At 34.5% G+C, this 17,229-nt stretch overlaps 1 protein-coding gene across 2 annotated transcripts in view; it reads right to left on the bottom strand.

The window, feature by feature from the left end:
• The window catches only part of LOC135196961 (guanine nucleotide exchange factor subunit Rich-like), a 387,875-nt gene that overhangs the window by 95,298 nt on the left and 275,348 nt on the right, over positions 1-17,229 (bottom strand). The window contains exon 27 of one of the 2 annotated variants that reach the window (XM_064223820.1): positions 3,554-3,711. The exons of the other annotated variant lie outside the window; for it this stretch is intronic. Coding sequence (XP_064079890.1) covers positions 3,586-3,711 — 126 coding nt within the window. The 3' untranslated portion in view covers positions 3,554-3,585. Of the gene's footprint in view, positions 1-3,553; positions 3,712-17,229 lie in introns of those variants that run through there. 2 annotated transcript variants of the gene reach the window in all.

Consider the following 17,229-nt stretch of genomic DNA (forward strand, 5'->3'; position numbering starts at 1 on the left):
TGTTGGAAATATGTTCAATAATTTGTTTTCTAGTATTGCTTTTGATATTTTATTTTCAGCTTTAAGTACTAGAAAGCTTGGCCAGTTATCTGGTCCAAAAAGATAATTAAAATGCACCAGTGTTGGGTTAAGACAATAATTTCTACTTCTTTTTGGACTTTGCCTGATGTTGGTATGTGTACTATTTGTTTCCTTTCTCTGTAACGTATGGTTCCATTGTTATCATGTTTGAATCTTCTGATTGGTTTTACTTTTTTGTAGAACTTCTATGGGCCCTGATGGGTGATTTGGATCATATAATTTATTTGAAACTGAATGTTCCTTTGCTGCATTATCATCTTGAACTGACTGAGGGAGATTCAGGGATAAATTTCCAATGGTCATCAACTGTGCCGAATTTTGTCCATCAAGGGGTCTCAGGGGTACTAAAAAATTTAGGCATATTTATCTGCATCATGAGAGAAAGCAAAAAAAAATAAATTAATCAATAAAAAAAAAATCTTGAAGAGATATCATTGGCTTTCTGTGAAGTTAAATCTTCCGCCAATGGCACAAGCGAGAAATGACTCCCAAATGTCTGCATTCTACTATCCTACCCCAAAAAGAGGAGGCATAACATGATTAGTATGGCCCAAGTGTGTAATAAGTACCTGCTTGGTAGGACTAAGAGTATCACAAAATACAATTATCCCCATCGTAATCACATCATGGGCAAACCGGACAGAATGCCAAGAGTTCTATTCCAAGACCAGCCCCTTGGAATCCGTGGTCCAGCTCCACAGAATAGTCCGCCTGGAAACCAGGTCCGAACATTGTTGGGTAGATGAAGGATCTACTACAGTTCCCACTATTTAGCATAGGATTTAACTCCAATCCATGTTATGATATGTTTTCTTATTTATTAGATATGGAAAATTTTGACAAAAGTGGAAAAATCCACAGATATTAACCCATAAATATATAATGTTATATGGGACTCTTGGGTTCGAACCTAAGAAGAAATTCCTGAGGTTCAAGAGCCCCCTCACCATATTAAGGTGCTCCCAAAATTAGGGGTCTATAATCAATAATCATTGATACTTGAATACTACAGTAAAAAAAACTTCTACATGATGCATTCAAGTTGCTTTTATAGCAAAAGTTCAGGGTATAGAATATCAATCATCTATCTTAAAAACCTACAATGAAACCTTACTCAAAATTATTGATGTTGACACCAAAATGAAGCAAAATTGATGTGTAATTTGAAACACGTTCTTAAATCAGAGAAAATGTTTCAAAGTTTGGGCAATATCCAAGGAAAATCGTGTGGAACATATAGGAGTGAAAGCAATACAAGAGAGAGAGAGAGAGAGAGAGAGAAGAGAGGAGAGAGAGAGAGAAGAGAGTCCTGCATTGAGTGTATACATACACCTACTAAAGCATCCAACTTTCTTTGAGAGTTATGAGTGATATATTTGTATAGTATGTTTTAAGTGCCTAGGAGAGAGAGAGAGAGAGAGAGAGAGAGAGAGAGAGAGAGAGAGAGAGAGAGAGAGAGAGAGAGAGAGAGGCTGTTCTTATTCAAGCAAAACAGGGAAATTCAATGAAAAAAAGCTAGTTTAGTTGCCATTTGTACATGAACTAGTAAGTGGTTAATAAATATATATAAAAATATTAACAAACAACCAGATAAGCTAAAAAACAATCTGGTAAGCCTGGCTGATGTATGACATTTTTCATTTGGCCTACTACACTTCTTTATCCAGGCCTATCAATTAAGGCAAAAGCTAACTTACATGTAACAAGCAATATCAATAAATTCTTCCTGAACTGTAATGAAATGTGCCAATTAAGTACAACCTAGTGTAAAAAGAATGAGCACAAAAGTAATAACAGCAGTTGGGGAAACAGAAAACTTTGAAGTTAGTGTAGTATTATACCAGGGGTCAGCATTAAGCCCATTTTTGTTTGTGTTGGTCATAGATGTGTTAAGTGAAGAGATCTGGAATGAAGAGCTGTGGGAGTTGTTGTATATCGATGATCTGGTGATTACTGCTGAAAATGAGGAGGTCCTACAGAGAAGGGTTGGAGAGTGGCAGAAGTCTTTAGAGAGGGGTGGCTTAAAGTAGGGAAGATAGAGACAACAGAATAGTAATACAAGAAAAAAGAGGCTTGATTATAAAACAGGCAGAAAAGTTTAAACACTTAGGATCTACTTTAAGCCAAGAGGGAGGATGTGAGACTGAAGTTGACAGAAGAATAAAAGCTGCATGGGGGTAGTGGAGAGAGGTAGCTGGAGTGGTATGTGATAAGAAAATGCCAATCAAGCTAAACATCAAGATCTATAACACTGTTAATGTATGGAGTGGAGACATGGGCTCTAAGAAGAAAAGGGATGTAAGGCTTGAGAGAACAGAGATGAGAATGCTGAGGTGGATTACGGGAATATTGCTACTAGAGAGATTGGAAAATGATGAAATAAGAAGAAGGGCAGGCTTAGTAAAGACTACAGAGGTCATAAGAGTGTTATGATTGAGATGGTATGGGCAGGTGTTGAGGATGGATGATGAGGAGGGAGTGAAGAGGGCTGAAGAAGAACCTGTTACAGGAAGAAGATTGAGAGGGAGACAGAGAATTAGATGGCGAGATAAAGTGAAGGAAGATATGGAGAGAAGAGGTTTGGTGGAGGATGATGCCTTTGATAGAAGGCAATGGAGAAGGCACATCAGACAACCAACCACTTAATGTAGGTGGGAAAGAAGAAGAGTGTAACCAAATGAAAATGCAACTTGCACAATATGCAAGATGTGATGAAATCATATTTTGTGAACAAGTTTTAAGGTTGCATGCATCATACATGAGGTAATACAATATATGAGTATTTTAGGTAAATATTTTAGGTAAATACAGTTCTTTTGATGCCATATATTTTCTTGTTTTACAGATTGCTTTTGTTGGTAATAAAATGTGCTAATGCATCCATGGTGTGGTCACATAATCACAGTAGAGGTATTCATTCTTCTCTCTAATTTAGGTGCATTCAATATCTACATTTTCTTTAAGATAAAGTAATAAAATACTAGTAACCCTCATGAAAAACAATAAGAAACAAACTTCAAACACAAAAAAAATTTGAGTAATTATGATAATTTACAAATTAGCCCCTTATGCAAGAAGGATTATCGTGTTTAATCCAACAAAGAGAAAATCTGCCAAGCATCACAAACACCGAATTTACATTGGTTCAAAAATAGTACAAACACCTGTAGTCTTCAAGAGAGAGAGAGAGAGAGAGAGGAGAGCGCGGAGAGAGAGAGAGAGAGAGAGAGACGAGAGAGAGAGAGAGAGAGAGAGCGAGAGAGAGAGAGAACTTACTTTTTGTACAGTCTGATATCAGTACACTGCACTCCATTTTTGTTACTAACTATACCCTCATGTAAGTGTATGTACCCTCAATAAAGTCTCTCAAGAACACACAGCATAAGTACTGCAGTTATTGATAAAAAAATACCTTGTGTTTGGATTACAAAACAGTTTGGGACTAACTCACCATTCAGTATTAGTAAAAACGTTGAAGATCCTGAAGTCCAACAGTGAGACGAGTTATGACCTGTGCTGGCCCACATCAGGAGCACGAGCAAGTGTGACTACTCTTACCACAGCCAGGGCATCGCGAAGTATAACAGCAAGGACGACACTCCATTCTAAGCATCCTGCTTCGAGTAAAACCTGAAAATAGAAAGAAACTTTATTTCATATTCTAAGGGAGATTATTTTCAACATGTCCTTCATCTACATCACTTATTTACAAACAAAACAGTAGATAGTAATATGCGGAGGTATTCATTTTCACTTTATTGGCAAAATGGTCAACTGCTTTCTTACATGCATTATGTCATACAGTACCAACAATTTTTTTTCATAGCTTACAATAACATACAGTCTAAGGATGACGTGAATATGAACTCTCCAAAAGTTACAAATAAAGGAGAGAAAGGAGATGATGGAGTTTCAAATGTTCAAGAACAGGGTGTTTGGGGTGATGAGAGAACTGTACTATGGCACAGTGTAGTAACAGTTTGATATTAAGATAAACTTATGAATTATTGAAGTAACTGCTAAATTATGAAATTATTGAAGTACTGCTGCAGCAAAGTAGAATACAGACTGGGAGAAAAAGGTTTGTCTAGGACTGCAATGATTTCACTGTAAAAGTGAATCTTACAATTTAAAAAAAAAAAATGCCAGTGATGAAATTCTAAGCAAGAAGAAGAAGAAGAATAAGAATTACTACTACTACTAGTTTGTCTAGGACTGCAATGATTTCACTGTAAAAGTGAATGTTACAATTTAAAAAAAAATGCCAGTGATGAAATTCTAAGCAAGAAGAAGAAGAAGAAGAAGAACTACTACTACTACTACTACTACTACTACTACTACTACTACTACTACTACTACTACTACTACTACTACTACTACTAACTAACTAACTAACTAACTTAGTAACATCTACAAAAAGGATATGGGACATACTAATACTGTACACTGTTTCAAATTAATAGGGTTCATGAGCGTATTACAACTGCAGGCATCTGGGTAATATGACACCGCCAAAGTTGAAACAAATTTTGTAGTATATATGATACTGTACTATAGTAGATTCACATGAAGTGTGCATCTGGTGTCCAGGCCAGTCCCATACGACACTCCTGATTGGCTGCTGATAAGCCAATCGAAGGGCTGGAAACTCTCAGTCTCTCTCGAGAGAGACTGAGTTTCCAGCCCTGTGATTGGCTTATCAACAGCCAATCAGAAGCGGCGTAAGGGACTAGCCTAGACATCAGATGCATGGTTGATGTGAATCTACTATAGTATAAACCTTCTTTTGCTCTTCTCATACACATACTGAAGTTTTCAAACAACAGACAGGCCTGAACACATTCCTTAAATCAGATGAGATGCTATGCTATATTTGACCAATTGAGCTGGCTGAGTCTAATAAGACCTATGCTGGTGTACATCAAACAAACAAACCCAATTATTCACTGGTCTCTAAGTTTCAAAGAATCAACCGAATTTTCATCAAGGGTCTGAAAGTCTGCCAGATACACTGCGGGAGATATATAGTAAATGCACAATCTCATGATACTTTGGACTTTATAGTTTTCTGGACTTAAACAATTAAGAAGGTGATGAAACCACAAATGTTTAAGTTAGAAAAATAAACAGCATAGAGACCTGAAAAATCTTTTTCAATGAGACCTATTACGAAAGCAGTTACCACTTGAGAATTGTTTAAATTTTTACTAAAGCTCTTCTATATAAATATCAAGGGTTTAGCATCGTAGTATTGATGAGTCCTGAGATTTTGCTGTTGCATAAATAGGATGCACTGCAAATAATGGGTTCATGGTGAAAAAATGCACACCAAGTATACACACACACACACACATATATATAGTATATATATATATATATATATATATATATATATATATATATATATATATATATATATATATATCCACACACATATACATACATATACACTTACAAACATATACTATATGATATATATATATATATATATATATATATATATATATATATATATATATATATATATATATATATAATATATATATATATATATATATAGGTATGGTATTAACATAGATGAATGCCACAGGAAAATATTAGGCAGAAATCCAAGTGCTTTGTCTTTACTGACATTGTCAAGGAACGAATGAAATACAGTTGGAAAGAAAGTTATCAGGTAAACAAAAAGATCAAGAATACCAGATGGTTAAGTCAAAAGGGTAAATTCAAAGAGAAAATCCAGGATTATTGGATATCATATGGTCACAAACTTGAACATAGATTTAACCCTAACAGAAACTACAAAGCATCCATATCGTCCAAAACATGTAAATACTGAATATATTAATTTTCTTGTTTATATTTACCAACAACTTTTTTCATTATGAAGGCATTGAGTTTAAATAAACCAAGACTTAAATTTAGAACATTTCCATTGTTTGACTTGTTGAAACAAGATTCAAATTATATTCTTCTTAACTGTGTGTGTATATATAAATACATATATATATACAGATATATATATATATAGATATATATATATATATATATATATATATATATATATATATATATATATATATATATATATATATATATTCATATATATACATATATATTACATATATATATATATATATATATATATATATATATATATATATATATATATATATATATATATATATATATATATACAGTACCAGTCATAATACTTTGCATGGTAGGGAAGATGGAAGAAGAGAGAGAGTACAACAAACACTAAAAATATTCAGGAAAAAAATAAATATTAAAGCAAACCATCATAAAATTTGAAATGAATAATCACCAACTCCTGCCCTAGTACTTGATAGGCATGCCACAACGTTTACGGACTTTCTGGAGTGTCCTGGGCATTGAATCTGAAAACCGCTGCAGGAGGAACTCCCTAGTGCGTTTCAAACTTTGCGCTGCAAGACGTGTCCACATTCAGTAACTTTCTTTTTATGATTGCCTAATGGTTGAAATGGCTGGGGAATTCCCTGGCTAGTCGTGGGATATATTCAATTCCACAATCTCTAAGCCACAAAGTATTCTGTTTGGCGGTATGATCCCCAGTGCACGAATCTTAATCCTGTGCTTATCTTAATTTTCATCACTATGCCATCTACGTAGCAGCGGTGTCTCAAGCTCGTACGGTCATACCCCAATTTTTTGCATGAGTTGCACAATTATATTTTGTATACTTCTATCCCATGGAAAAAACAAACAAATTGCAGTGTTGCAAAACCGAATGCACTGTACGCGAGTTTTGTCTTTTAAAAACAATTTATGCAACAATTGTAAATATAAAATGTGATTCAGTGATATAAACTAAAAAATTTTATTATTCAGGCACGACTGAACTACCTATTCTCTTCATTATGAGAAGGGCTGTTACAAAGACTTCAAATGGACATGCACTATGCCACTGTATCATATTTATGTATAAAAAATTAAAAAAAATACCCTGTAATACATATTTCATGCAAATTTCAAACATAAAAGCATGAAAACTTATAACAAGTAGCTGAAGTTTCATTAACAAAATGAGTTATAATTAGCTCCCAAATTAATAAAATATAACCAAGTGAAGTCCTTGTAAATGCATTTTTCAGAACAGCGGCGGACAAGAACGAACATGAAAAAACTTCCTCTGATAACGCGGAGGGCAGATACAAAAGGTGCCTTAATTCGTATCATATTTATGTACAAAAATTAACATACCCTATACGTAATATATTTTCATACACATTTTAAGCAAATAAGCATGAACATTTATAAAATCAACACATCGATCACTAAATTTGCACTTTTTTAACTCAATATTTTCGGAAGAGCGGCAGGCAGAGGCAGAGGCAGACAAGAACAAACATTGAAAAAAACATCCTCTTTGATAATGTGGAGGGCAGTTTCAAAAGCTGCCCTTGTATCATATTTATGTACAGAAATAAAAATACCCTATACATAATACATTTTCATACACATTTTAAACAAATGCACAAATATTTATAAATCGACACATCGATTGCTAAATTTGCACATTTTTAACTCATATTCTAGGAAGAGCAGCAGGCTGCGGCATAGAACAGGGTCATGGGCATATAGTTTACCCTAATACCTATATAATAACTCAATATTTAATATCATTTGCATAACCTTTATGGTCTGAACTGTATTTCTACAAATGTATATGTACTTGTTAGACATAACGGCGCTTGCGGCGCTGTTAACCAAAAATTGTGCCGTAAAAATACCTTAATATACCTTAATTTTTAACGAATATTTTTGACGACGGCCATAAAACCGATTCGTGATTGAGCCGCTAACCGTGGGCCGCCTGTATTTGTACTGAACGGCCTACAGCATCCTACAAGAAAAACTGTATTATATTTTTTCTTTAACAATATATAGTTTAATGATAACCATATTTGATAAATAAATGAATAAAGAATTTCAGTATAAAATTTAGCACAAGAGATGTACAAGATTGTACATCACTGCAGTGACTTTCTGTGCCGCGCTGACTTGAGACTGAACAAGGGAGCGTTTATACATTGAGGATAGGAGAAGAGAAAGTTAAAATATTTACTGTATGTAAGTCAAATCAATAACAATTCGCATAAAAAAAGGGAATTTCACAATAAATTCCACATAAACCTAAAATATAAAAACAATTAAATACAATACAGAAACAATAAAAAAGTCTTAATTGAGCCAGTGTTTGGCGCGCTTAGTGAGGCGGTACAGTTTAACCATATTCAACGAAATAGTAAATGAAAGAACAAAGCTTTTCACAATAAAGTTTAGCATAAACTACTAACAAAATCATTCGCCATTGCTGTGCTGCACAGCTAACTTGAGAAAGAGGGAGGGAGCGTTTATATTTGAAGAATAATGGATGATTTAAAAGTTACCAAGCGTCACGGTATTGTTGAGGAGAGAAGAGGAGACAGTAAAATCTTGACTATAATAATCACATGAAAAAAATAAAATGTTATTTCACAATAAATTTAACAATGATAAAACATGAAAACAATCAAATGCAATACAGGCAGTCCCCGGTTATCGGCTGGGGTTCCGCTCTCAGCAGTGCTGGTATGCGAAAACCGCCATTAATCGAAATTGCGATTTGTGGCACTTGTGGAGCCGAGTTTCGGTTAATGGCACCTCTCTTAGGTATGTTATGGTGCCATAACTCAATTATCAGCACCTTATGACACTGAAACTGAAACTCGGCCCATTATGGCGCCATAAATCACTGATTGTATGGCGCCTAAAACTGGATCACCATTAACTGAGTCCACCGTGACTGGAGACTGCCTACTTAATTAAAGGTCTTACTTGAGCCAGTGTTTGGTGTGCTGAGCGAGACAATAGAGAGGAAAGCCTTACAAGCTGGGCTGGGATGATTATTTGCCCGTTTCTTTCACTTACACTCGATTTGCCCGAATCACTTCTTTTTGTTACTGTAAAATACCTATGTAGTGACAATTGCTTTTTTATAATTTCTTTACCACTGTAAAAGTAACTCAGCACCATAATAAACACACTGGCACTGCATTCAGCTTCTGCGTGTCTTTGACCGTTTGTTTAAACGACTTCCTTCTGAAAGGTTATTTAATCTATCTTTCCTTTCCTTGCATTCTTGACTTATTACTTATTTGTTTGCAAAATCCTATTGTTTACTCCAAATTCTGCTGTTTGCCAACAGGAAGTTGATGTACTTTGTCATAACTGATCTCTTTCATGTACATAAGATCCAAGTGTAAACATGTCAACAATCATACATGCTGATTTCTCTCTCTCTCTCTCTCTCTCTCTCTCTCTCTCTCTCTCGTCTCTCTCTCTCTCTCTCTCTCTCTCTCTCTCTCTCTCTCTCTCTCTCATACAACTGGATACAAACAATATTGATTCTTTTGATTATCCTGGTAAAATGTGAATAAAATTGACTTTATCAACCATTGCCTACTGCGACCATTTTAGTTTCCTCAAAGGGTTCCTGTCTTTTCTCCCTCCATCCCCTAGTCGGCAGTGCGCCATTTTCACCAAACTGTTCATAAAGCATACACAGACCCAAGCTTTTCAAAAATTTTACTTTATATTACATAAAGTTTTTATCACTTTACACATTTATTTAAATTTTGAATACATTCTAATGATAAAAAAGATCATGTGAAAAAGGGGGACTTTTTGGGTTGGATGGGATGAATTATCCTGTCTATTATTATAAAGGAATTAGTTTATCCAGACCTCTGAGCCTAACAACGGCTCTTCTCTGGCAGAATTTCTGGTGAAAAAAAAAAAAAAAAAAAAAAAAAAAATATATATCTATATATATATATACATACATATATATATATATCTATATATATATATATATATATATATATATATAGTATATATGTATATATATACATATATATGTATATATATATATATCTATATATATATATACATATATATATATAGATATATATATATATATATATATATATATATTTATATATATATAATATATATATATATATGTATATATATATATATATATATATATATATATATACACATATATATACAGTGGTACCTTGAGATACGAAAGGCTCAACTTACAAAAAACTCGAGATATGAAAGCAAATACGAAGATTTTTGCGGCTCTACATACGAAAATTGTTCAAGATACGAAAGGTTGTTGCTGTAAAGTCCGAGATTTGCCCAGACCACCGATAACAATTTTAAAACTTGCGTGCCGCCAACTGAGTAGACTCGCCACCATCCTCCCGCTCTCTCATTGGTTCCTGATGCTAGTCACCGCCATAAGATCCTTCTCTCCTATTGGTCAGCATCTCTCCCATCGTGTTCTACGTAAAGTTGTCCTTCGGCCACTTTGCGGCATCATCGGTATCGTAAGCACGCGGAATTCATTCGTTCTATACGATTTAGTTTATTAACATAAATTCATTAGTGATTTCGTTGTAGTATACTTTATCGTGTTCTGTGAGAACTTTAATACATACGTATAGTACTACATAACATAATTACGTAAAGTATATACGTACTCATGGGTCCCAAGAAAGTTCAAGTTCACGGAAAGAAGAGGATGCTTTCTTTGGAGATGAAGATGGAGATAATTAAAAAGCATGAAGCTGGTATGCGATTTAGTGTGATCGCCAAAGAATACGGTCGAAATCCGTCAACAATAGGCACCATCCTTAAGCAGAAGGATGTCATCAAAGCAGCTACACCTTCCAAGGGCGTCACTATTTTGTCCAGCAAGAGAACCCACGTGCACGATGAAATGGAAAGGCTGCTTCTTGTCTGGATAAAAGACAAAGAAATCGCTGGCGATACGATAATGGAGACGGCAATCTGCCACAAGGCCAGCACTATTTTAGTCGATTTGATTGCCCAGGCCGAAGATGACGCAGGAAAAGGGACATCGACGCCAACCCCAGAGTTCAAGGCTTCTCATGGGTGGTTTGAAAAATTCCGTAAACGGACTGGCATCCATTCGGTGGTGCGGCATGGGGAGGCGGCCAGCTCGGACACGAAAGCGGCCCAAGCCTTTATTAAGACGTTTGACGAGATGACTCTCAATGAAGGCTACAGTTCTCAGCAAGTCTTTAACTGTCATGAGACTGGCCTTTTTTGGAAAAAAAATGCCTCATTGAACATGAGATACCATGCCTTAAAGTCAAACTCATATCCAGCAATACCTGCACAATTGGCTCCTTTTTTAACTATAAAGATCGCCTTCAGCCTTTTATGCGATCCAACGTTATATATAAATTTACATGCCCTGGATGTCCGGGCTCTTACGTCGGATCAACTCGAAGGGCTGTTAAGGGTCAGATATTGCTCTTACTTGGGCTTCAGCTTTCGCACTGGTCAGAGAATAAAGCAACCTGAATTTTCCAACATCAGAAATCATGCTTTTAATTGCAAAATTGAAGTACAAAAAGAACAGTTTTCCATAATAGACCATGTCAAACATCCTGACCATTTAACCACCCTTGAGTCTTTATATATCAAGTGGCTTGTTCCCTCTCTTAACAGTAACACGTCCTCAGCAACTCTGTACCTGGCATAGTTGAAGTCGTTACTTTTAAATTGTCGTAGTTCATTCCATCTTCTCTCCTCACAATGAACGGTTGGTGTTTAAGCAGTCTCTTTTAACCTGTTTTTTTCATTTTTTTTCATTTTTACTTTGTTCTTTTATGTAATTTTAAGACTATTTTTAATAAATGTGAATTCCTGTTTACACTTTTATTGTTTGTTATTATTTATAAATGTGTCTCTATCTTTCACAGACTGATGATGCACAGAGAATTTCATGTGCGAAACGTTTCTTAGAATAAATTGATGTTTTAGTCATTTGTATCATGGACATCCCCTGGAGGTTTTATATGTGTATTCACTGACCTGCTATATATATATATATAAATATATATATTTATATCTATACTATAATATGAATAATTATTAATATATATAGATATATATATATATATATATATATATATATATATATATACATACATAACATAACATACATACATACATAGATACTATATATATATATATATATATATATATATATATATTTTAAATAAATAAACATATATATATAGATATATATATATATATATATATATATATATATATATAAATACTTACATATATATATATATATATATATATATATATAATATATTATATATATAAATAAATACATACATCAAATATATATAGAATATATATATATATATATACATATATATATATATATATATATATATATATATATTATATATATTATATACATATAAATACACACACACATATATATATATATAATATATATATATATATATATATATATATATATATATATATATATATATATATATATATATATATATATATATATATATATATATATATATATTATATATATATATATATATATATAATATATATATATATATTAATATATATATATGTATATATATATATATATATGTATATATATATATATATATATATATATATATATATATATATATATATATATATATATATATACATACATTATATATTAACAGTAATCCCTCACTACTTCGCGCCTCAAGTTTCGCGCCCTCAGTGCATCGCGGATTTTTCAAAAATATTCATCAAAAATTCAAAATTGAGAAAAAATGGCACGGGCGCTAGCAGAAGGCAGAGAGAGTACATTAGAACATCAGGTATCAACACGGAAATGGCGCGTAACTCAAAATCCACCTCTCTGATTCGCTGGCCATCTCGGCTCTTGAATCTCGCAAGCTGATTGGCAGAGCCGCCGAGACGCGTTAGCCAGCATCCAACATCCCACCCTGCCGAGCGCCCAGCGAAGGAAGACCGCATTAATTGTTCTCTCGCGCTCGTGTCGCTACTCTTGCCGAGAGAAAGTTTTAGCTGTATTTTTGTGCTTTCTTTGTGCAAAATAGTGCTTGTGACGCCCTTGAAAATGGCTCCTAAATGTCCTAAACCCTCTACATCCTCTGGTGAACCCAAGAAGAAGAGAAAAATGATGACGGTGAACGAAAAAGTGAAGTTACTGGACATGCTAAAGGCAGGCAGTAGCTATACGTCTGTTGCCTGCACGTACGGACTGAATGAGTCAACGGTTCGCTACATAAAAAAAAACGAATTAAAAATCCGTAAAACTGCCTCAATAACGTTCTCCAAGGACACTAAGCGCGTTGTGACTCCTCGTAATAAGAAGATTGTGCAAATGGAGAATGCATTATCAGTGTGGATAACAGACTGTCGGGAAAAGAAGGTTAGTCTCGATACCAACATGATTCGCACAAAAGCCAAAACCCTTTATGATAGCCTCGTTCCTGAAGGGGGATCGAACGAAGATGACGATGATGGTGATGACGATGATGAAGATGATCCTGCCCCATGAGAAAAACGTGGTTTTGTTGCCAGCAAGGGCTGGTTCGAGAAATTCAAGAGGCGGTTTGGCCTTCACAGCGTTCCGTTGTATGGGGAGGCCACTTCGGCAGACCAAGAGGCAGCTCATCGTTACGTCGAGGACGAGTTCCTGAAACTAATTAACCCTTAAACGCCGAAGCGGTAAAAAAAAAATGTCTCCCGTGTGCCGGAGACGTTTCAGAGTGAGCGAGGAAGCGGAAAAAATATTTTTTTCAAAAAATCACAGCGCGCTTAGTTTTAAAGATTAAGAGTTCATTTTTGGCTCCTTTTTTTGTCATTGCCTGAAGTTTAGTATGCAACCATCAGAAATGAAAAAAATTATCATTATCATATATAAATAATGCGATATATGATAGCGCAAAAACGAAATTTCATATATAATTGTATTCAAATCGCTCTGTGCGCAAACGGTTAAAGATAACAAGTTACTTTTTTTTTCGTTGTAATGTACACTAAATTGCAATCATTTTGGTATATAACGCATTGTAAAACGATAAAAGCAACACAGAGAAAATATTATCGCAAAATAATGCATGAATTCGTAACGCGCAGACGTAAACAAATATTTTTTTCAAAAATTCACCATAAATCTACATACTGTCCTAGAGACTTCCAATTTCTTTCAAAATGAAGACAAATGATTGAATATTACTATACTGTAAGAATATTAGCTTACAAATGCAGTTTTTGACCATATCTGACGAGTTAAAGTTGACCGAATGTCGAATTCTTTTATATATTTTTTTATATGCAATTATTTCGGAAATAAGAAAAGCTACAACTTTCAAATATTTTTCGTTTTATTCCACATGAAATTGCGCACATTTTCATATATAAAACTCTATGAAATGCCTAATATGAAACGGAGCAAATATTCCGAGAATGGGACTTACGCATTTCAGAGATTTGTGGCGGAAAATCCGCGCGTGGAGGGAAGGAAAGTTTATTTTAAAAATTCACCATAAATTTAAATATTGTGCTAGAGACTTCGAATTTGTTTCACGATGAAGATAAATGACTGAATATTACTAGACTGTAAGAGTTTTATCTTACAATTGCGTTTTTCGACCATTTCGGTAGTAAAATTTGACCGAACGTGGTTTTTTTTCTATTTATCGTGATTTATATGCAAATATTTCAAAAATGAGAAAAGCTACAACCTTCAACTATTTTTTGTTGTATTATAAATGAAATTGCACACATTTTCATATATAAAACTTTATGTAACGGCTAATTTAAAATGGTGCAAACATTACCATAATCGCACGTATGATTTATTCGGAAGAGTTACTGCTCGGACGTAAAGAAAATGTTATTTTTTTCATAAATTCACCATAAATCGAAAATATTTGTGCTAAAGACTTCCAATTTGTTGCAAAATGAAGGTAAATGCTTGAATATTACTAGAATATAAGCGTTTAGCTTACAATTGCGTTTTTTGACCATTTCGGTAGTCAAAGTTGACCGAAGGTTGAAAATTTGTCACTTATCATTTTTTATATATGAAAATATTTCAAAATTAATAAAAGCTACAACCATGGGTTGTTTTTAGTTTTATTGTGCATGAAATTTCGCACATTTTCATATATAAAACTTTATGTAACGGCTAATTTAAAATGGTGCAAACATTACCACAATCGCATGTATGATTTTTTTCGGAAGAGTTACCTCGCGGACGTAAGGAAAAAGTTTTTTCATAAATTCACCATAAATCAAAAACATTGTGCTAGAGACTTCCAATTAGTTGAAAAATTAAGGTAAATGATTGAATATTACTAAAATATAAGAGTTTTAGCTTACAATTGCGTTTTTCGACCATTTCGGTAGAGTCAAAGTTGACCGAAGGTTGAAATTTTGGCACTTATCATTATTTATATGAAAATATCTCAAAACTGATAAAATTCTACAATCATGAGTATTTTTTTGTTGTATTCTACATAAAAATGCGCACATTTTCATATATAATACTCCATGTAACGCTAATTAAATAAGGTACAAAAATTATGTCAAAGTGACGAAATAATTTCCGAGATGTGTCACAGATACTTTTTAGTGCGGCAAGAAAGAAATTCGCGCTTGCGCGCCTGTGTAAAGATTGTAAACAAAACAACACCTTGATCCGTGAACTCCCAGCATCCCCCAAGGCGCGTGATTCAAGAGTTTTTTAGCTGGTAGGCCTAAAAGTATTTTTCCGCGAATTTTTAAAAAAAAACTTTTGTATGTCGACGTAAAATACGTCCAGATCGGTGAACAAAACCCGAAAAAAAAAAAAAAAAAAAAACGAGACAAAAAATTTTTCGACGTAAAAATAACGTCCCAGATCGGCGTTTAAGGGTAAAAGAGGGTGGCTATATCCCGGAGCAGGGTGTTTAATATGGATGAAACTGGCCTCTTTTGGAAGAGAATGCCGTCCCGGACGTTCCTTTACAAGGACGAAGTGAAGAAGCCAGGGTTCAAGGCCCACAAAGATAGAGTCACTCTGCTCGTGTGCGGGAATGCTGCGGGCTTCATGCTCAAGCCCGGCTTAATTTACAAGTCACTGAATCCCCGTGCTTTGAAAAACAAAAACAAAGCCTTGCTGCCCGTCTACTGGATGAGTAATAAGAAGGCATGGATAACTAAAGCCCTCACACTCGACTGATTCGTGAACTGCTTTATCCCGCAGGTGAAGTTATACTCGCGGAAAATGGGCTGCCCTTTAAGGTCCTCCTCTTGATGGACTGTGCAGGAGGACATGCAACGGACCTGCATTACGACGGGGTTCAAGTGGAGTTCCTGCCGCCCAACACCACTTCCCTCATCCAACAAATGGATCAGGGGGTCATTCGGGCCTTCAAGGCCCTATACATAAGGTCCACGATGGAGGGCCTCATCTCCTCCATCGACGAAGGCGACGATGACTTCAGCCTCAAGAAATATTGGCGGGAGTACAACATTGCAACGTGCCTGGCCAACATTCAGAATGCTCTTAACCCTTAAACGCCGACTGGACGTATTTTACGTCGCATGGTTTTTTGTCTGTGGTGCCGACTGGACGTATTTTACGTGACATACAAAAGTTTTTTTTTAAAATTCGCGGAAAAATACTTTTAGGCCTACCAGCTAAAAACTCTTGAATCACGCGCCTTGGGGGATGCTGGAAGTTACCGGATCAAGGTGTTGTTTTGTTTACAATAGTTACGCAAGCCGCGAATTTCTTTCTTGCCGCACTAAAAAGTATCTGTGACACATCTCGGAAATTATTTCGTCACTTTGACATAATTTTTTGTACCATTTTAAATTAGCGTTACATGGAGTATTATATATGAAAATGTGCACATTTTTATGTAGAATACAACAAAAAAATTACTCATGATTGTAGCTTTTATCAGTTTTGCGATTCTTTTCATATAAAATAACGATAAGTGCCAAAATTTCAACCTTCGGTCAACTTTGACTCTACCGAAATGGTCGAAAAAACGCAATTGTAAGCTAAAAATCTTATAATTTAGTAATATTCAATCATTTACCTTAATTTTGCAACTAATGGAAGTCTCTAGCACAATATTTCGATTTATGGTGAATTTATGAAAAAACTTTTTCCTTACATTCCAGCGCTGGTAACTCTTCTGAAAAAAATCATACATGCGATTGTGGTAATGTTTGCAC

Source organism: Macrobrachium nipponense, chromosome 18 (assembly GCF_015104395.2).
Source record: "Macrobrachium nipponense isolate FS-2020 chromosome 18, ASM1510439v2, whole genome shotgun sequence".
In the NCBI taxonomy this organism is placed as follows: Eukaryota; Metazoa; Arthropoda; class Malacostraca; order Decapoda; family Palaemonidae; genus Macrobrachium; species Macrobrachium nipponense.